A 21874-nucleotide genomic window follows, 5' to 3' on the forward strand; every position below is an offset into this window, starting at 1 on the left:
TGAACAAAGGCATCTGACCTCTAGGCCATGCCTCCTAACAATTCCCAAGAGCACCACCTACTGAGGGTAGTGCATGCAACAGGGCTTTTGAGCAGGCCCTTTATCCAGGCCAGAGCATGTACCACATCTAAAGGCTTTCTAATTGGCATTATTCACCATTTATCCTTATAGCGTTGGAACATTTATTTTTTTTTTGAAGGCAATATTTTATTTGCTAGAGAAATTCGGGTTTTTTGTTTTGTTTTGTCTTATCTTTTTGATTTTTTTATTCCATATTTTCTTTATTTACATTTCAAATGTTATCCCCTTTTTTGGTTTCCCCTCCAAACCACCCCCATCCTCTCCTCCTCCCCCTGCTCACCAATCCACTCACTCCTGCAAAACATTTGGTTAACATGTAGATAATTAATAACAAACAATAATAAAAGTTACATTATAAAAGATGTCTTTCCGTATGCTTAGTGCCCTTTCTTAAACCAAATAAACAAACGGGACAACGTTGAAATGTAGATTTCTATGCATGAGATTCGAAAATTAGGGACCAATCCTCAGGATTTCTCTGCTGCAGTTGTACTTTGTTTCATTTCTAGGAGTAATTTCTACATCTAAATATGGAGATAACACACATCCAGGTGCTTATATTTCTTTCCTTTTTGTGATTTTTTTTTACGTGAAGAGAAGTTTGAAACCCATGCTATGAAGAAGAGAGTCATCACTGCATGATGGCATCTAGCATGTTACTTTCTATAAATGACACCAGTAGGACATTCTACTTGTGTGGCTAGGAAAAGGAGGGTTGGTCTAAACCACCTAAGTACGATGGATAGAAAGGGTGGAAGAAATTATAAAAAGCAAACAGGAAATTGTATTTGATGAAACACATTTTATGTTAGTTCAGCTAATGCTCAGTTCACTTCCCTTTCTGTTGCTGAAATCCAAACATTGAGAGTGATTTTTTTAAATTTTATTCAGAATTAATTTCAAGCATGGGGAAGAAGTTAACACCTTCTATAAAATTACTAAATAATATTATTGAAATTTGGTCATTAAAGCATGTAGTTGAGGGTCAGTACTGTGTATGCCACAGTACTGAATATGTAGTCTACAGTACAGGCCATATGAATTACCCGCAGTGTCTATGTAACATATAGCAATGGCCATATGAATGACAGCAGTGATTCTCAACGTGTGGGTCATGACTCCTTTGGGGAGTCATATCAGATATCCTGTGTATCAGATATTTACAACATTACAATTTATAACTGTAGCAGAATTACTGTTATGAAGTAGCAATGGAGTAATTTTATGGCTGGGAGTCATCACAACATGAGGAACTGTATTAAATAAAGGGCCACAGCATTCAGTAGGTTGGGAACTACTGAGCAACAGCAGTGAGTATATAATCAATAGTACTATGTGACTTAAAGTACTGACTATGTAAACTACAGGAATGACCATGAAAACTACAGTACAGATGCTGTAACCTATAGTACAGGCAATGAAACCATGGTGCTATATACTACTATATTAACTATGTATTAACAAACTGTACTAACCTACCATTCCATGAAACCTATAGTACTGATCATGAAAATTATAGTACTCCCATAAAACCTACAGTACTGACTGCAACCTATACTATACTACTGACTCTATAACCTAAAGTGCTGGCAATATAACCTATACTACTGACTACGTAAACTACCGTACTGAATATGCAACTATATGAGTACATGACCTACTGTACTATATAACTTACGCTGCTACCTATAAAAACTAAAGGTTGCTTAATTTGCTTCATTTATTTTGTGAGGAGAATAACACTTATCTCAAAGTGCATTGCAGAGATTCTGTAAGCGTCATGTATGTATGAAAATGATGAGCATGGCGCTTTCATCTTTCCTTATGGAGTGATTGCCTGCTCAGCAACTTTATGATAAACCTAGGGCATGGTGGCACATACTTTTCTCCCAAGCACTCAGGAGGTAGAGGATATAGGACCCTTGACTACATTGGGACATTGGGCCAAGCTTGGTATACCTGTGATCCAGTCCCAACAAAGCATTAAAAAGGATAAGCAAAGAAGGCAGCCAAGAGTTCCTTTCTTTTCAAGTAACGCTGTCCTCATGTCGAGGGTAAACAGATACAAGTGACCTCTCATTCCAAAGCAAACAGCCACCACTGAGATCAAGCTTCCCTTAGCACTTTATTGATAGACATAAAGCTAGTTTAACTACTAGAAGCACCATCTCAGTATAGAAAGAAAAAGGGGATTAATAGCATTCTGGAAAGCAATGGACTCCACTGGAGGCAAAGGCATTCTGTGGCCCTGGTGTCCAGTCCAGAATTAAGCTGCAAGATGAATTCTCTGAAAGGAACAGAAAATGTTCCTTCAAAAATATTGCTTTCCTTTCTGCAGATGGAAGGAAGCCTTTTCTAGCAGTGGCCATGCTGACCTCTCATGTCTGTCTAAACAGAGGGAGAGGTAACAGAAGGAGGCAAGGCCCACAGAAGTATAAGATCTCTTATGGCTGGTCTTGTCAAGGATGTGGAAACTTCTTGTGGGTCAAGTGGTCATAGAAATGTTACTGAGGCTTGATTCCTCTTCCTGGAACTGCCTCAGTACTTTTAGGCAGCAAAGAACCTGTGATTTGGCAGGGAGAGCCATGAGCTGATTTCTGATAGCCTAGACTTGGGCAATGGAGGAATTCCACAGGTGTTTGGAATACATACTTGCACATCTGGAGAGATGTAGCATCTGGATAGGGCCTCCACAGAGAAAGAAAGTGAAGAATTCCAGGAGTCCTTTTGACTCTTTTCATTTTTATGACACTCCTTTCTCTCATGTGCCTCTAAAGAAAGGAAAGGCTGGGCTTTGTGAGTTGGTTGTTGACTGTTATTTCAGAATCCATATATTAGAGACTTGGCAGCCAACTATTGGGGCTACTGGAATGTGAGAACATTTGGGGAAAAGTTGGGTGGTTGAGAAAATAACTTTAGAGGGAATCTTGGGAAGTCATTCTGTCTTCAGGAGCTGTTTTTTCTTATTTTCCTGTCTGGCATTAGGTGAACCAAAATCCTCTGCCTTATACTCTCACAGTGATTGATGGTGCTATTATGAACCCAAAGCAAAAAGGCCAGGCTCCCATAGACCAGAAGCTCTGACACTGTAAGTCAGAAGCACCTTTCCTCTTTATAGTTCAATTATTCTGGTATTTTCTCTATACTAATGGAAACATGGTTAATAGATAGGGAAATGCATAAAGGCGATTCTGAAACAGATCATGAGCCTTCTGTCTTGTTTTATCATTTCAATTTCTTGGAGGTACTAGAAATTTGAAAGAATTTAATGGTTCTAGGTTATTGTTTTCAATATAACTAGGCTGCCCTTAAATCTTCTAGAGATGCCATTCAAAGGCTAGGAGAGAAATATCCAGCCCATGCTTGAAAAATCAGTGACCAAAATCCTTGTTTCAGAATTCTTGAAATAAAAAAAAAGTTGAGAAAACTAGTTGCATATTAGCTTGACTAAGGTATTTAATTTGGTCTAAGAAGAGTGGACATTCATTTCTCAAATATATTCAACATGTCCTGGTCACCAGCTTACAAGCTACTGCACTTCTAGAAAACAAACACTAGATGACCTGCAGAAAACAGTGTATTTAGAACCACTTTACTGAATTCTTAGTGATTCCTGGACTTCAATTATTATTCTGCAGTCTATTGAACAATTGATACTCCCTTCCTTTACCTCTGTATACCAACAGCTTTCAAATGACTGTATCCAGTGAGGGAATCACAAAATAATGCGACTAGAGATGACAGTTGATCTTCATGGTAATGAATGTCAAAATAATGATGTTTTCATTCCTAGGGTGCTCCTAATGCTATTTTTTCCAAACAATGAATTGACAGGAGATTGAGAATCATCTTGTAATAGTCCACTGAGATTCAGGAGTGTAAAACTGTATGGCTAGCCTCAAACTGTATTGCCTAAATAGCCCTTTTGTACAAGATCAGAAAATGCGATCATTTCAATTAGGCTCCTCACATCATTATTTCCCAGCTGCCTTGCTACTAAACTATAAAAAAAAACCTTCCAGATTGTTCAAATTACAGAAGGCAGGCAACAGGATGATAGAGGGCACAGATGTGTCACCAAATTTTCATCAGCTCATTTTAATTGATAGATGACACAAAATGGTATGCAAAGTGTCAGGAGCTACCTCCATCAAAGAAAGAGTACAGAGTCCCCCAGTGGGCTTTTCTCATCCCAAAGCAAATATCATTACCTGAATGAGAGGCACTTTTGCTTCCCATCTGGGTTTCTGACTGGCTATGGCTGACTGGTGTGAGATCTTGGCAGCTCTGGATGGGGGAGTCTCTTCCTGCAGGGTCAGTTCCCACAGGCTTCTCGATATTTTTCATTTCCATTTCTTCATGATGTATCCAAAGATCGGGAGGCCGGAGGTCCTTCTGACTGCCCTTCCTCTTGCTCACACTGTGTGTGGCCCGTTTCCTATGCAGTGAAGTGAGAGAGCAGATGTGAGTGCTTCCATCCCATGGTGTGTCCTATCTTTCCTCATTCAGTTCAGGTTGCAAGCAGAGCAAAGAAACAAAAGGATTCCCTTGAGGAATCAGATGAAACCCCAAAATTGGCAGACTTGTCCTGGCTGTCTTTCCTTTTCTCCCCCAGAGCCTCAGCACATTTCTAGGAGATGCTGAGATGAATCCCCAGGGTGCTCACTGCCTGCCAGAAGCCTTTCCCCAGCTTCAGCAGCTGGAGATTCATGCACAAGGTGACAATGGGTTGGAGGGAGCCATATGCCAATCTTTGGAGGTAGACATCAGGTACCTGACTGCAACATCTGTTTCAGAGATAAATGAACGAGAAGCTTTGAAAGGGCAGATAGAAATAAAAAGGCCAGAATTTGTGCCAACAGCTAAGATTGGAGCTTAGAGGAAAGTCTATGCCTCAGCTGTATAATTTAATGTGCAACTGGGATGCTTGCTATTTGAAAACAAAAGGCCGCGTGAGGACATTCTTGGGTGAATAAAACAGTTTGCCTTGGAGCCACTGAGTCTCTGGATGCAAACACAATGAGAGTTGTTTTTGGAAATTAGAAGAGAAAGAAAGATCCCATCTCTGAAAACATATTTCAAACTTCTATTATTTGTTCCAGTAAGATTTTAGCTACCCTAAATTTAATACCTTTTCGTTAATGATAATCACATCTTGAGGTTACTGAGACTCAAATACTCTGTGTATAAAGTAAACTAACATGGTACTTACACTAACCAGGCTCTTTAGCACGGAGCTACCAAACCATGGCTTACAGGCCAAATCTACCCCAATTTGAAATAAAGTTTTATTGAGATGTGGTGGGCTTCCTTTGCATGTGTACTTCAGGGATAGAACTCAGTAGCAATGTTTGTTAAATGGCCGAGACACTCTCTCTCTCTCTCTCTCTCTCTCTCTCTCTCTCTCTCTCTCTCTCTCTCTCTCTCGTGTGTGTGTGTGTGTGTGTGTGTGTGTGTGTGTGTGTGTGCAGGTGTGTGCATAGAGGACAGAAGTTAACCTTTGGTGTTATTCATCAAAACCAGTCTACCTGGTTTTTGCATTAGAATCTAGGAATCCACCATTTAGGCTAAGCTGTCTTGCCTACAAGCCCCAGGGATCTGTTGGTCTCCATATTACCAAGGCTTGAACTAAAACGATTGTGTTTTAGTTTGGATGTTAGAGATCCATCCCAAGTCCTCATGTCCTTGCAGCAAACACTTCACTGAATGAGGCTCCAAACAAGCTAATCAGAATGAAAAACTGTAACCTACGCAAAACTACTGGGAATGACTTTGCCTTTTCAATTACCAACTTAGAAGCTTTGCAAATATTTTGCCAATTAATGCTTGGTAGCACAATTTATTGAAATCTTGCAGCATTCTTTTCTGTCTTTTGGAAGTAGGGCTGAGGAGGACAGGAGACAAAGAACTCCAGACTTAATAGCTGCTTTGTGGTTTCGTAGAGAAATAATGTATGCTTAAAGCTCTAATATCTTCTCCACAACTGCCTAGTTGGAATTATGACAGTAGCTTCACATTGTCTCCATCAGTGTGGGAGCCTAAATCCTGGGTAGTTTTCTGGTGTCTGAGGCAATAATAACTGACCTCTATCACATGAATCCATGGTCCTACACAATACCTGCCCTCCTCAACAGATCAGCTATACTCCATAACTATACGTTATCTACCACTAGTACCATTAGACATTATTTTTCTCATTGCTAAGGTTAGCAGATTCACCGTTTTGTTTCTCTTTCTCTCAGACCAAACTGCTAAATAACTTCAGCATCTCCATGGCTGTCAGAGAAGCACCAGCACCCACACTCAGGATGACAACATACACTTCCTCATGGTAACCCAATACTTGAATACCCCATAAAAAGTACTGATCAAAACTTTCTTTTTTTTTTTTGAATATATTTTATTACGTATTTTCCTCAATTACATTTCCAATGCTATCCCAAAAGTCCCCCATAGCGCCCCCCACTTCCCTACCCACCCATTCCCATTCTTTTGGACCTGGCATTCCCCTGTATTGGGGCATATAAAGTTTGCAAGTCCAATGGGCCTCTCTTTCCAGTGATGGCCGACTAGGCCATCTTTCGATACATATGCAGCTAGAGACAAGAGCTTCAGGGTACTGGTTAGTTCATAATGTTGTTCCACCTATAGAGTTGCAGATCCCTTTAGCTCCTTGGGTACTTTCTCTAGCTTCTCCATTGGGAGCCCTGTGATCCATCCAATAGCTGACAGTGAGCATCCACTTCTGTGTTTGCTAGGCCCCGGCATAGTTTCACAAGAGAGAGCTATATCTGGGTCCTTTCAGCAAAATCTTGCTAGTGTATGCAATGGTGTCAGCGTTTGGAAGCTGATTATGGGATGGATCCCTGGATATGGCAGTCTCTAGATGGTCCATCCTTTCATCACAGCTCCAAACTTTGTCTCTGTAACTCCTTCCATGGGTGTTTTGTTCCCAATTCTAAGAAGGGGCACAGTGTCCACACTTAGGGGCAGAGAGATGGTTCAGTTGTTTAAAACACTTGCTGAACTTCTTTATGTCAGGTGTTTGCTTCCTTTTGCCATAGTCAGGAAGGCCATCAGTGGCCTGTATCTACAGTTTCAAGGCATCTGATTCCCTCTTATACTTCCCTGGGCAATTACACATAGCATAGCATATGCACGTGCATGTGCACACACACACACACACACAGATACACACTCACACAGAGAAGTTGAAATTAAGATGAAATCTTTAAAAAATTCTGGTTTTGTTTTAAAATGGGTCAAGTCTTTAATGCCAGAATTTAGGAGGTTAAAGCAAAAAGATAAGTTGAGTTTTAGGGCTATATTGTGAGCAGCAGGCCCACAGGGTCTACAATTCAGACCCTTTCTCTGGAAAACAGCGATATATATATATATATATATATATATATATATATATATATATATATATTTCTCCTTATGGTCCCAGTAATAAATCTAGAATTCTTGTTACCTCATGGTTTAATGTATGCCTTGACTTGATTAACCATTTAGTTTCCAGTCCCTATCAATCTATGGCAACACATCCCACATCTCTCCTAATTTTAGGAGGCTCCAAATCTGGAAGAATGCAGCAGCTTTTGGTTGGTTGTACCTCATGAACTCAAAGTAGGAAGAGCTGCAGACAGTTTCGCTCAGGGACTTTTTTTCAGATGTTTATGAATCTCTCAACTGACCATCTTGGTACCGATGAAATCCCAAAGGAGTCTAACCAGGTTCATCTCCTCTGAGTGTGTGCGTGTGCACGTGCATGTGCCTGTGCGTGTGTCTGGTTTCTCAGTAGTCACTTTATCCTAACTCCTCTCCATAATGTCTTCCTTCTTTTAATTCCAGGAGAGGAGCTTTCTGCTCAGCGGTGTTCCTTTCTCTCCAGCCTTTCCACCTGCACTGTGGCAGGTGTGCAATAAACCCAGCAGGTGCTCCCAACTAAAGTTGCTGAAATTTTTCTTCAAACCCTACAAAGGGCAGCTGTCATGCCGACCTCCTGCCCATCTGTTGTCTCTATAGCTTAATGGCTTAAGTTAATGGCAGCCCTCAGCTCCCCGTTTTGGGCAGTAGAATATTTTTAACCTGTACACAGGTAGACTTGATAGTTTTCCAAATCTAGTGTGGGAGCAGAGCCAGAGGCACTGCCTGTGAACTTCTCAGGACTACTGAACCTCAGTCATATTAAGGGGTGAGGTGATCTGTGTGTTAACAGGCAAATCTAACACTTGTAATACACTGCCAATTGATTTATTTAGTTTTGTTTGTTTATATTTTAAATCTGATGTTTCTGTTAAATAAAGAAAGGCCATACATTTAACCCTTCCTCACAATGCAAAAGTATCATTTCCCACAGTTACACAACCTTCTTTCAAAACATACCTTTAAGATGGGAGCCATGTCTTCTTGCTACAGGTATCCTCAAAGGCAAAGCCCGCAATTCACCAGGCCCTCTGCTTTGACATATTAGTGCCATCAAGGAAAGCATTTTGAGTATGAGGGGGATCTGGGGTTCAATTTTATCTGTTTGACTACTTTCTGTCCCAAATACTTTTGGAATCCTGTTGACGTAGTAAGCTATTTAGTCTTCAGAATTCCCTTCACTTATTTCACGAGAGCCCTGACAACCACTTTACTTCAGTGAAATCTTAGGAGTAGAGAACTCCTCTACTTTTCCCTTTCAGGTAGACATTGGGTATCTGCTGTCCCACTGGGTATTTCTCTGGCCTAATACAATTCCTCTGGCAAAGCGGGGTGAATCTTTGGTGTACATCTTCTGCAGTATCGAATGTTTTACAGTAACATGTTGCTTATTTAGCAAGAATTTGTGGAACAGCAAACATGTCAAGAAACATTCAGTAGTATGAATACAAACATGAGTGAAGTATTGATGTGTGATATATGTTGAAAAGCAGCATAGCTTTGGCAATTTCTATTTTGTTGGAGTAAGAAGATTGTATCAGAATATGGTGGACATCAAGTCAGTGGGTCATTGCAGAGATGTTTTAGCTCAAACGTTGACATTTGTCACACTCACTATTTGTATGAAGCCAAGTCACATAGCTATCATCCATGCCAAGATAACAGGAACACACAGAGAAGACCTCTCCATTATTGTTATTTGGAAGCTCCTTCAGGTGGCTCCTCACTGGTCTGCCTGCCCCATGCTTTTTCACTCAAAGAAAACCATCTCCGTTTTTCAAGATCATGTTGGGGGTGTGGGTGCGTTAAAAGCCACATGGGTTGAGCATTTGTTTTACTTATGACTCTACTCAATGATGTGTTCTGTGCACTGCTGTGCTCTCGCAGATGCTTTTTCATGTTGTATTAAATCTTTTAGGCCCTACTATGTGCTAAGAATCCTCCCTCACCAGAGGCAGACTAATAAGTAGTCATACATTCACTCCCCAGTCACCAGCCTGCTTAAGGTCCAGTGGATGGTGTAGCAAGGTCTCTTGCCCAGCTGTGTAGAGAGAACTTCAGGAAAGCAGGGGATCTTCAGAGGGTGAAGACATAGCCCAGGCTTTACATTAAAGGGGGAATGGGGGATGGGCAGTGTTTATAGTCCCCTGCTTTCTCCACCCCCTATGTTGATTATTTATACTTGAACAGTAGTTATTAACTTTGTATTAGATACTCAGAAGGGGTCCAGGTTTGCATATACCTGTGTTTTTAAAGGCCAAGTCAATTGACCATAAAATTCTAAGAAGTTGTCAGTTAGGCACCTTGTGAAGAAAATATGCAAAAGCAATTAAAATGTTAAAGAACTGAGAACCAAAGTCTTTAAAGGCAATTAACATTATTTGAGAATTTAAACAGTTGATCTGCAGTATTTAAAATAATCATTTTTGTCAAGATTTGAATTTATGCTATACATTAACACTTGCTACACACAGTAAATTAAACATAAGAGTCAGCTGACAACTGATTATATCAAGGGGTAGGGTTTTTTTTAAAACACATTTTAATTTAAAGTATTAAGACAAGATTGCTGTCTATTCTGATAACTGCCTTGTGATTGTAATGACTGTGTGATCTGAATTTCCATGATAGGTTCAGTACTAACCTTTTAATCTTTATTAATTATATACAGAATTTTAACTGAACTCAATTTCTGTGTTCACAAGGAAAATATTTCTTACCTTATTTTTTTTAAAAAAAGTACAAGAGAACGCCCACCAAGTTTGATTTCAATAAAACCCAAATCTTCTATATTACAATATTCTATTGTAATCACACAAACTGAAAAAAAAAAAAAAAGGAATTCTCTTCCAGGTAAGGAAACTTTAATTACAAAAACTATACACAATTACCTCTGTTTTTTATTACTTGAAAGTTCTAGGCTGCTGGGTGATTTTGTAATTTACAGTTATAATACTTTGAATTTATGTGTTTTAGACTGGGCTGGATGATGGAAATGCTTCTGTTGATCCTTACCAAGGCTAAAGACTCAGATGCCAAGGGATTAAGATCTGCTCACATATGATACAACTGAATAGGAGCTATTGTAAGCAGTGGCAGTGGAAATCAGACAGAAACATTGCTCCATTATTATTTTATATGATAAAACTGAAGTCTTACCCACTAGCCTGGGAGTCAGGTAGATAGCCAGATTATTGTTAAATATATGATATGTATCCATAAAATGTGATGAAACAAATGTATAAATATTAATTGTATTAAGAGATGCCTGATAGGTGATAACACGTTGAATTTACTGGGGATGCAATAACTTGCATCCCCAGTAAACTACAAAGAGAAGCAAATTCTTCAGTTGTCTCAGAAGCAGAGAGCAGAGAGGCCCTCACTGATTCCTACTGTACGGCACTGACTGCATTTCACTCCCAGTTTTGGAGAGCTCAGGAAAGACTTTCAGATTGGAATTGATCTTTTGCTTTCATCTGTCTTAATGGGTTCTAATGTTTCCATGGCACAAATAGTGTTGGGGAAAGTCCTCACTGAAAAAAAAAAATTGAATAAAACCTAGAAATAATTGCAAGAAAAAATTCTCTACCCTTTCTTTTAACATACATCTGAAAATACAATATATATTACATTTTATTATAATTATATTATGTATATATACTTCAAAAATTATATGTGCATATATATTATAATTTAATTTTTTGAAATTAAAATATAATTACATTTTTATCCCATTTCCTTTCCTACCTCCAAACGCTCCCACATATCCCTCCTTTGCCATCTCCAAATTCATGGATTCTTTTACTTTAATTGCATATATATATATATATATATATATATATGTATATATATCACCATATCTTTTCCATATAAAAGTTTCAAGGTCTTATTATCCTAAAGGTTTTCCTGTGGGTTTCCAGATGATTCTAGGTGCTCTCCTAAACTGACAAATTTTAGTTCTTTACCCTTACAGAACAGACATTTTCCCTGTAGAGAGACAGTAAATACCCAGGATAGTTAGTTCATCAGTCAGTATGATGACTGCTAAATAATGAGGGAGGCAAGCAATGGAAACTCCAAAGTCTCCACAGGTAATAGAACTAAGTTGAGGGTACGCCATGAGTGTGCCAGTGTTGTCACAACTGGTCATTCAACACCTTCTCTCTGCTTCATGTGAATTCTTGGTTCTGCCTCAGAAACCTGATGCTTTGATGCTGCACCATCCCACAGGTGAACAACCCTCCTTTGAAACACCCTATCAAGAGACTTTTCAAGGTTTGCACATGGTTGTCTTCAGAGAAACTTCTTTTGAGGCTTGTCACTAAAGTGACAGTGCGACTCGCATGGAAATCGCTGAAATGATGACCGTTTTTTCGTTCAGGGAAGGTCATATTGTGTGGTATTAGTTTTCCTGCATGAAAGTGGGTCCATCACTTTGCCTCTTCTTAGAATTGGGAACAAAACACCCATGGAAGGAGTTACAGAGACAACATTTGGAGGTGAGACAAAAGGATGGAACATATCCGGGGATCCATTCCATAATCAGCCTCCAAACGCTGACACCATTGCATACACTAGCAAGATTTTGATGAAAGGACCCTTATATAGCTGTCTCTTGTGAGACTATGCTGGGGCCTAGCAAAAACAGAAGTGGATGCTCACAGTCAAGCTATTGGATGGATCACAGGGCCCCCAATGGAAGAGCTAGAGAAAGTACCCAAGGAGCTAAAGGGATCTGCAATCCTATAGGTGGAACAACAATATGAACTAAGCAGTATCCCCCCGGAGCTTGTGTCTCTATCTGCATATGTATCAGAAGATGGCCTAGTCAGCCATCAGTAGAAAGAGAGGCCCATTGGTCTTGTAAACTTTATATGCTCAGTACAGGGGAACGCCAGGGCCAAAAAGTGGGAGTGGGTGGGGAGGGGAGTGGGGGGGAGGGTATGGGGGACTTTTGGGATAGCATTGGAAATGTAAATGAGGAAAGTACCAAATAAATAAATAAATAAATAAATAAATAAATAAATAAATAAATTTAAAAAAAAAGAAAGTGGGTCCATGCAGCTCTCAAATTAGGGCACCCTCCATTGTGTCTCTTGCTGCTTGTCTTATCATGGCACCTCTCTTTCATATTTGGTTTCATGTTTTCCTTTGTCACATTGCATATTTTGCCATAGTAGGTGACCCTTCCTATAAATTAACACATGCAGTGCTATGCTCTTGGATTGCCATAACTTTCAATCCAAAATAAACCCATATCCTTGTTAAACTATTTATCTTTAAGTTTTCTGTTGTAATAGTCTAAGCCATTCACTCAACTAGTTCTAACTCTGAGAGACCATGCCTTCTCACAGTGTTTACACGTGAAGATGAACTTGGTTAAGTTCACTCATCAGCTTTCTCTTTCAGACAACATACTGGCTCACCAGTAATTACCACTTCCAAACAGTACAACCCACGACTACAGCTAGATATAAATTAAATGCACAGGTTGAATCTGTGCCTTTCTGGTGGTCTCTGCAGGATGTATTCTTCATATGTTCTGTTTCTACAAACAGTACCAGGAGGGCACAAAAGAGTCTATCACTAAAGCTATAGGGCATGAGAGAAGAGGAAAATGACTGGCTGGAGAATCTTTGTTGACAATAAATATAGAGTAGAAATAAATGTAGAGAAGAGTTGTCAAGCCAGCCACTTCCATCCCAGCTTTACTACATGCCTGAGGCTGAGAACCAACCAAAAGGAAAGGGAACAAAAGACACTCCATCCGGAGAGAACATGAGTGTTGCTGAAAATATCAGACTGGATTTGACAAAAACCAGACAGTCAACTGACCAAAGTCGATGACTGGTGATTTCCAGAATCTGCAAACACAGGTAAACACTGTGGTGGACCTGAGGCATTGGTGGAAAGGGTGAGTTGTGACCAAACTATATATATTCATTCTTAACTTTGTGCATGATGCAACCTTCTCAATACAGTAAAATCAACAACCATAAAATATGAAAATATTTTGGAGCCATTATGTTATTTTCTGACATTTAAACATGGACAGGAAATAGCAACCTTTTCAAACTACTGGACTCTTTCTTTCCTAGTGCTTAAGAGCTAAGCATCCCCATGTTTGCAATGACATTGAATTTGATATGCTATATTTAGTCATCCATTCAACAAGCATTGATTACCTGCCTACAGGCTTCCCTGTCAAATGTGATAAATAAGTATTGTGGAAGAACAGTATCTCCAACTGTCTCAAAGCCATGGCAGAGGGGGTAAAAAGGGGGCTAAGTGTGGTCCCTCTCTGGATGCTATTTACATGAGAATTTGCCCCCGAGAAGTAAAATCAAACAAAAATAAAAGATAGTCTCCAGGGTTGTGTTGTAAAATCTGTAAGTCTAGCTGTAACTTAATTCTATGCTTACAATAGACAGAAATGGGTTTAACCAGGGTCAACAGTAAGGGACACATGAGAATTATGAAAGAACAGAACACACACACACACACACACACACACTGAGAGAGAGAGAGAGAGAGAGAGAGAGAGAGAGAGAGAGAGAGAGAGAGAGAGAGAATATACAGCATAGGAAACTCTTTCTCTTGGGAGTCAGTCGCTACTCACTTCCTCTGCTGCGCTGAAGAGCGCCGGGTGCAAATCACTGCTACAATCACCACGACCAACACAGTGAGAACGCCAACGGTGACCACGGTTATCACAAGCAGGTTGCTGTTCTTCTGAGGAGTGACACTGCCATGTGGGGGGTGCATCTGTCCAATGGGTGGTTCTGGGGATAAAACAAGTATACAGGGTTCATGTTTAAGGAGAGGTTGTCACTACTGCTCATCAAACTGTAACAAGGGGAAGGGTTCTTACTGTTACAGCTTGAGAACAGAAACAAAATGATTCAAGTGAAAGGAAATATAAAAACTTGCACAGGAAATTTTTATTAATGGCCCTATTCATCATAACCAAAGTAGAAACAATGTAAATGTTGATAAATTTAAAAAAAATGGTGTTATATCTCTTTAATGGGATACTACCCAGCCACACAAAAGAATGGAGCCATGCTATAACATAGAAGCTAAGGGAAGGCAGCTAAAGGTTGGATAAGAGTTTCAGTTTGCTTTTATAAAATATGTAGAGTAGGCAAATCAATAGAAGGAGAATGTATTTGAGTGTTAGCTGATGGATGAAGAGATGGCCCAATGGGAAGGGCCAATAATGGTTTTGAACTCCCTTTTCAGTTCATAGAAATCTTCTAATTTAGAGACTGATTATAGTAGTGTACCCTGTTGACTCCACTAAAAGCAGCCAACATGGAGCCTATCCAAAGGTGAATTTATAGAAGAGTCTTATCCGTATCAACAAGCTAAGAATATAATATTGGGAAAACCTTTTTCATTGAGTCTGTTTTGTGTTGGTCAGCTACTCCTGGTCATGGTGTCTGCCCTGAAGTATGGTTGATATTCTCAGTGACATTCTGAGGGAGAAAACAGATTTAAACTCTGACAGCAGGTATCAACTGCAAATAGCTTCTTGGTTAAAGGTAAGAGTTGGTGTGCATTGCTGTTTCTCAGTTCTGGGATTTTTGTTTTGTTGAACTTGTGTGTGTGCTGGAGTCTCTAAGTTTACGTGGGTATCAATCTTGTATCTGGAAACCACTGTTGCATCTTCCCATTATCTGATAAGAACATTGAATTTCTACTAATAATTTACTAATCTCAGAATAGTCATTTTACAGCAACATATAGGGCTTTATATCACATTATTTTGAGGAATTGAAATGTGATTACTTGCATGCTGAGAAAAATAGTTCCTTGAAATAAATTACATAGATACAAGAAACAATCTTTCATCTCATATCCCATATACATAAATTTAAAAGAAAATAAAAGAATATCCAACAATTCTGAGTATTTAAAATTAATTGGTAATTTTACATTTTTATTAAAGAGAAGGAATCAAAATGGTGAAACATGGCAAGTTTAACATTGTTTCAAACCTGAGGTCAATGAAATAAAACTCTATAGGATCTATAGATCTTTTGATCAAATTTGCTGAAGTTATTTTTGCAAGTCGCAGGCAGACCAGGTATTTCCTGGTGAATAAAGCAGGGTTGAGCTGAGCTAACGTTCATGGTGGTTGCCATTCACATGAATGTAAGGCACAGACTGTGCTTTGAGAAGTAGAAACATGATCAGTGTTGAGGGAGGATGTGGAGTCTAGTCTAAAAAATTAAACGCATCATAAAATTGAAATAGTACTATGTCACCAAATATTTAGCTCTGATTCTTCCTGACATAAGAAAATATTTAGGAAGCCTCTTCAGCTTCTACAGTTTCATTAAGGGCTCTCAACTAAAGAGAATTCATGAATTATAGCATTCTCACATTCTCTACCCCGCCCCTCTCTCTCTCTCTCTCTCTCACACACACTCTAATGCAAAGGTGAATTTTTAAAAGGGTAGAATGAAAAACAAAGAACATAAATGATTACCAGGGCCTAAATTTATTTGCAACTGCCAATTGCATCCTGACAATAAGCTATTATTCTATTACTAAGCTTTGAAGGATGAACCCAGCAAATGTAGAGAGAGACAGAAAACACCGATAATTCTGTCAGTCTAAGAGAGATGTATGCAATTTCAGTATGTGAGAAGTTTCAGAACATAACATGGGAAGAAACTTTTGTCAATGCAGACATCTTTTAAGGGTAAGGTGTGACTGCAGACTTGCCTCTCAGGGACTTCACTTACATATCTAATTGGAGAAACAAAAGACCATTTTCCCCAAACTGCAACACTTTCCTAGGCTTTTAACTAGGAACCTCAAGTTTCCTATGTCTTTATGGGATTGTTTATAATGGCCAGGGATTGTGTCAGATCACACATTTACCATAATTCTTCTGCTGGCAAAATAGAAGAGGAAAGAGAATAGGTTTTCCTTTCACCTTCCATGTGTCTTGGGGTTTTCAGTTTGCTGCAATCAGTCAGAGTAACAGTTTGTTCCTCGGGTATTTATTTACTCTAGACATATTACACGTGCATCGCTAGTCTCATTCATTTAGCATAATATTTCTAAAACCTCCTGAAGTGATGGAGAAAGCTGAGAAGAATAATGCCAAGAGTTCATATGGACTGGCTGGAAACCACTGGACATCATTGTCTTGTTTGCCTTCATGAATTTTCTCTGTGAGGTAATGTTTGCTAGATCAAATTTAATTACAATTTTTATTCTTACTAGGAGTCGTAAACCTTAAAAAGAGAAGCATGTACTGGCATGCATTTCAAATCACGGTTCTATTCTTCAGCTGCAGACTGACTCCTCTAACATGAGAGTTGATTGATTGGCAGGCTCATGGTAGATGTAGTTTGGCACTACTTTTTAACCAAAATTTCATTTTATTTTGAAGGAGAACTTTAAGCACTTAAGCAAAACTTTTAAGCTTGATGCACTCTGGGGAGCAACATATTTAAGAAGTGAAAATTCAAGCAGCTTAGGGTAATTCTGAATAATTTCTCATTGCATATGCATATACGTTAAGAAGCCTAAACACATTGAAACAGAAATCTCTTGCAAAGAATTTACTTCTGTCAGATTTTTAGGCAATTGTGAACAAATTACAATTTTACTTGCTAAATCTAATACTGTTTAAGACTGAATCCTTCAGGACATGACGCTTTGGAGACAACACAACTTTGCCTCTGGCTTACACTTACGCCGCCATTAACATTTACATCCACTGCTTATCAATACTGAAAGATAGGAGGGGATCTTTACTCTTTCACCATTATCCATACAGATTGCTTCTTTAATTTTCTGGTATTATCTGCTTCAAAACATATTACTTGTGGTCATAATTATGATGGTGGAAGAATTCCTACTCAAATAACTTCATAAACTAATATAATATATCAAAATTGGTAATTTAGGACAACTCTAAAATTTACTAGTATGTTTAAATGTAAGTGTAGATTAGATGTATATATTCATATATACACACGCGTGAGAGAGAGTGTGTATGTGTGTGTGTGTATGTGTGTGTAGGTAGGTAGGGGAGGAGAGAATAAATGTTTTAGGTCAGAGAACCAGCCATGGGTATCATTTGTTTCTTTTATCTATGTAGTCCAGGTATCTAACTCAGGTCCTCAATATTTGTATCAAGTACCTTAAAATACTGAGCCATCTTGCTGGCTCTTTGGAATGATTCTAAGGGAGTGATTTTTATTCTTTATGTGGACTCTAGAACTAGAATTTCTCTATCAAAAATGATATGTAATATATGACATATGGCATATGACATCATATGACATGATATGATTTATATATGATATATAATGTGTAATGTATGATGATGTATGAAGCATGATATATATTATGTATGATGTATACTATATGGTATACAATATATGATATATGAAATATATAGTTGATATATAACATATATCAATTAAAGCAACCTTAAAAAATTCTGTGTATCCATGAATTTTTATCACCAGTTCACCTTGGTAGATTAATCCACCTGGATAATTCTTCATCTTAATTTTTTGTTATATGTGTGCCCATAGTTTATTACTAGAACCCTACACTCAGAGGAGTCTTAGTAGCCCTTTTTCCTTTACAACAGCATTTATTTGTATTTTCTGTATGTTATGGCACATACATACAGGTTTGTGCACCACATGTGTGTAGTGCCCAAGAAGGCTATGAGATGGTATAGAATCCTATCAAACTGGAACTACAAACAGTTGGGAATTGTCACATGTATGTTTGGAATTAACCTTGAGTGTCTACAAGAACAGCAAGTCTTCTTCACCACTTGGCCATTTCTTTAGATCATTAGTAACATTTCTGGGCTGATTTTAAGTATAGGGAGTGTGTCTGGTGTACTGTTATTGTTTAAGACAAACTTTAAATGGAATTAAGTTAATGAAACTAGCAACATTTGGTGGACAGAATGATCATTAGCCAAGTTTATTGCACAGGGGAAGACACTGGTCTGGTTTCTGTTCCAATACAAGCCTTTCACATTAGCACTGTGAGTTCTAGTCTTTTACTTACAAGAGCCTTCCTGAGCTGGGTATTGATTTTATCAATCATTACAGAAATGAGGGAGAGAACATGTGAGAAAGAACAGGACAATATGGACCTCCTGGAAAAAGCATTTTGTATTAAACCTTAGATTTGACTTGAACATATAAATGTTCAGCATGTCCTTTAAGGCCCAAAAATCATGACACCCCAAGCTAATGCAAATGTTGAAACTTAGTAGTGCCCTCGGTGAGATTCCACTATAAGAATTTTGCGCATGGCTATGTAATGTACACAGACTTTCCATGAACTCAATCTGTGTCCTCACAAGAGAAGTCTAGGTACCATTTCTACCAAGGAGGACACAGAACATGCCATATGTAAAGCAAATGCAACCTACTGAGAACTTGACCTTGTACTGTCTTTGCAGCCTCCAGAAGAACTATGGGAAACAAATTCGTGGAGTTTACAAGTACCCAATATAAAGTATTCTGTTATGAGAGGGATGGCTGGAAAATGTAAATGGAAGTAAATGTGTTTATCTATGTTTAAGTAAAGGGCATTAATAGCAGAGGAAGTTATAGTGTGAGATTGAAAATCATTAAGGGACTATAACACTTGGAGAAATTGATGCATTTGTTTATACTATACAATAGAAAACCATCACTTAATTTAACTATTTATTCTCATTTCCCAACCAGCAAACAAATTAAATAACAAATTTGGTCACCCATCTGTGTCTTTTGATAGAAAATTATACAAATGGAAATGTATCTGTTCATTAATCAAATCCCTCATCCAAATCTACTAAGGTGGTTAAACAATTGCATTAGTTATAAAATAAAATACTGTACAGCAGTGAAGAGAAATGAGTGAGAAGTATTCTAAGCACATGGGCAAATCTTAAGAAATTTGGCGGGGGGGGGGGGGGAGACAAACTATAGCATGATCCAAAGAGGATTTAAAGAGTAATTGGTATTTTCCATTAGTATGTAAAATAATGCTATTTCTTTACAGAGTCATGTGTAGGAAACATCAAATTGAGAGTGCATCAGAGAAGTGACAAGCAAGCAGTGAGGCACAGTCACCCAGGAGGTTTTAACTGTGTGATGAAACTGAAACATCTTAGAGCTTGCTACATTTTGATGTGCAATAACAGATGTTATAGCTTCTTGACTATCTGATTTCTTCTTAGTAGGTCAAAGCAAACAAGAACAGCGTGTATTCCAATGATAAGCATGACAGATTGGTTCTTTGGATACAGTTAATTTATCCTCTCAAAGACTCTGCTTCAACAAACTGAGCGAAGCTGTGGGGTATGGTTTTCAGTCTGTTCCATGTTCGTTACCTAGGATATCCTCCAGGTTGTCATCCTAAAAGCCCAGTTATATGGAGAAGCTTTGCTAGAGGAAGCAAGAGAGATGTCTAAACTTGAGAGTACAAAGGGAAACTAATAATAAAATATTATAATGTTTTGTTTATAGATGTACTTTTTGAGTGAGAAGTCCCAGCAAATTTATCAAACATAGTTGGTTCCAAATTTAATCCTTAGTCTCTCTCCAATAAAATGGTTGTTGTAAACATTTGAAATACAGTACCACATTTCAAAATCTAAGTATTTAATAAATCTTGTGTTGGTTACCTTTTGGCCAACATGGCACAAATTAGGATCATCTTAGGAGAGGGAACCTTAATTGAGAAAATTCCTTCATTAGACTGGGCTAAAGGCAATTCTGTGGATGGTTTTCTTGATTAATGATTGATGTCGCAGCCCAGAGTGTGTGCAGTCATTCCTGGGCAAATGGTCTTGGGCTGCATAAGAAAGCAGGCCAGGCAACCCATAGAGTAACTCAGTAAGAATCTTTCCTCCTTGGTCTCTGCTTCAGTTCCTGACTCCAGGGTCCTTCCTAGAGCTCCAGCCCTGAAATCCCTCCATGATAGACTATAAGCTGTACACTGAAATAAAAACTTTCCTCTACAAATTGTTTTGCTCAATATTTTTTCTGCATATTAGAAAACAAACTAGGGAAGACCTGTATCATTTATAAATTTCCCAGTGCTGGAACTTTGCTAATTATTTTTCCATGCATCTGTCACCTCTAATTGTCATCATTTTCTGATAGAATGTGTGAAGTTTGCTAATAATACCATTTTTCTATAACCACAGTGAAACCCTAAGTCCACAGTTCTTGCCCTTGTCAACAGAAAATTTGTTTTGGATACTGTAGAATTAACCATGTAATTAGTATATCTAATCCAATAGAACTCAATTTATATACTTACCGTTGAGAGTGCTTCTATCAATCAAGTTAGTATCAACTGGCCAATAACCTCCATCTCCATGACGACCTGTGTAGATTGACACATTGGAATGTCAGTGAATATAGTCCAGGGAACTACCAAAAATCAAAACAAACAATACAAAACAAAACAAAAACAAAATAAAAAGACATAGAAAGGAATTCTAAGCATACACTATAGAGAAGAATTATTTAGGCTGCTTCTATGAATTTCATTTTTCCAGGGTGTAAAAAAAGTCTTTTATACTTAATCCAGTTAAAAATCAACTCCTTTCTGTGAAGCAGTCTCTCTCTCTCTCAAATAAAGTATCCAGAAATAAATACAAAAGACACATTATAGCCACACTAAATGGTTTTCTCTTAAAGACTTCAGAACAAAGATGATCTAAGTCATGCCTCCTAGGTCCAGCCAGCTTTTATTGTCTCCTGCCTGTCATAGATTTTTAGCAAGTCCCCAATGATGACTCCCCAGGCCAAGACTTGTTTCATTTGATATTTGGCTTTGAGTACTTGCTGCCAAATAAGATGCTTGAGAGTAAATACGAACTGTACAGAGAACAAAGAATGCCATCAAGATCTCCAGGCACATAATCTACGTATCTGTTGCTATCACAGAGAAAAAGAAAGAAGGCACCTTCGTTATAGTATTATTGGGACCTGTGCCTCCCATAGGTGTAAAGTGGATGTGAACATAAGGTTTAAAAGAACCAAGTCACAAATTGATCGAAAATTATTATATGATAATAAAAAGTTAATAAGGATGCTGTATAACAGATGATCTTTTATTCTATTCACAAATGTAGAGAATTCTAATGATTGTTTTTACCTTTGGAATATCTACGTGGATCACTCATGGAAAAACATTAGAGACCTGACTTTCCATGCAAACATGTCCCCATACAGGATTTGTTCTTCAAGTATTTCCATTTAGGACAGTGGTTGGCCATGAAGTACATGATTTTTTTTGGGGGGGGGGTCCATTAAAGGATTACATGTTTCCTCCTCCTGCCGACTTACAAGTCAGCCTTGAGACA

The 21874-nt window shown here is 38.3% G+C and overlaps 1 protein-coding gene across 1 annotated transcript in view; it reads right to left on the reverse strand.

Annotated features, from left to right (window-relative positions):
• The window catches only part of Dcc (DCC netrin 1 receptor), a 1083530-nt gene that overhangs the window by 61771 nt on the left and 999885 nt on the right, over nt 1-21874 (reverse strand). The window contains exons 22-24 of the mRNA XM_021150630.3: nt 20824-20889; nt 14132-14294; nt 4293-4519 (exon numbers count right to left, since the gene is read on the reverse strand). Of these exons, the coding sequence (XP_021006289.1) occupies nt 4293-4519; nt 14132-14294; nt 20824-20889 (456 nt within the window). The remainder of the gene's footprint in view (nt 1-4292; nt 4520-14131; nt 14295-20823; nt 20890-21874) is intronic.

The sequence above is a fragment of the Mus caroli genome, unplaced genomic scaffold (assembly GCF_978045245.1).
Source record: "Mus caroli unplaced genomic scaffold, Mus_caroli_1 scaffold_19, whole genome shotgun sequence".
Classification (NCBI taxonomy): domain Eukaryota; kingdom Metazoa; phylum Chordata; class Mammalia; order Rodentia; family Muridae; genus Mus; species Mus caroli.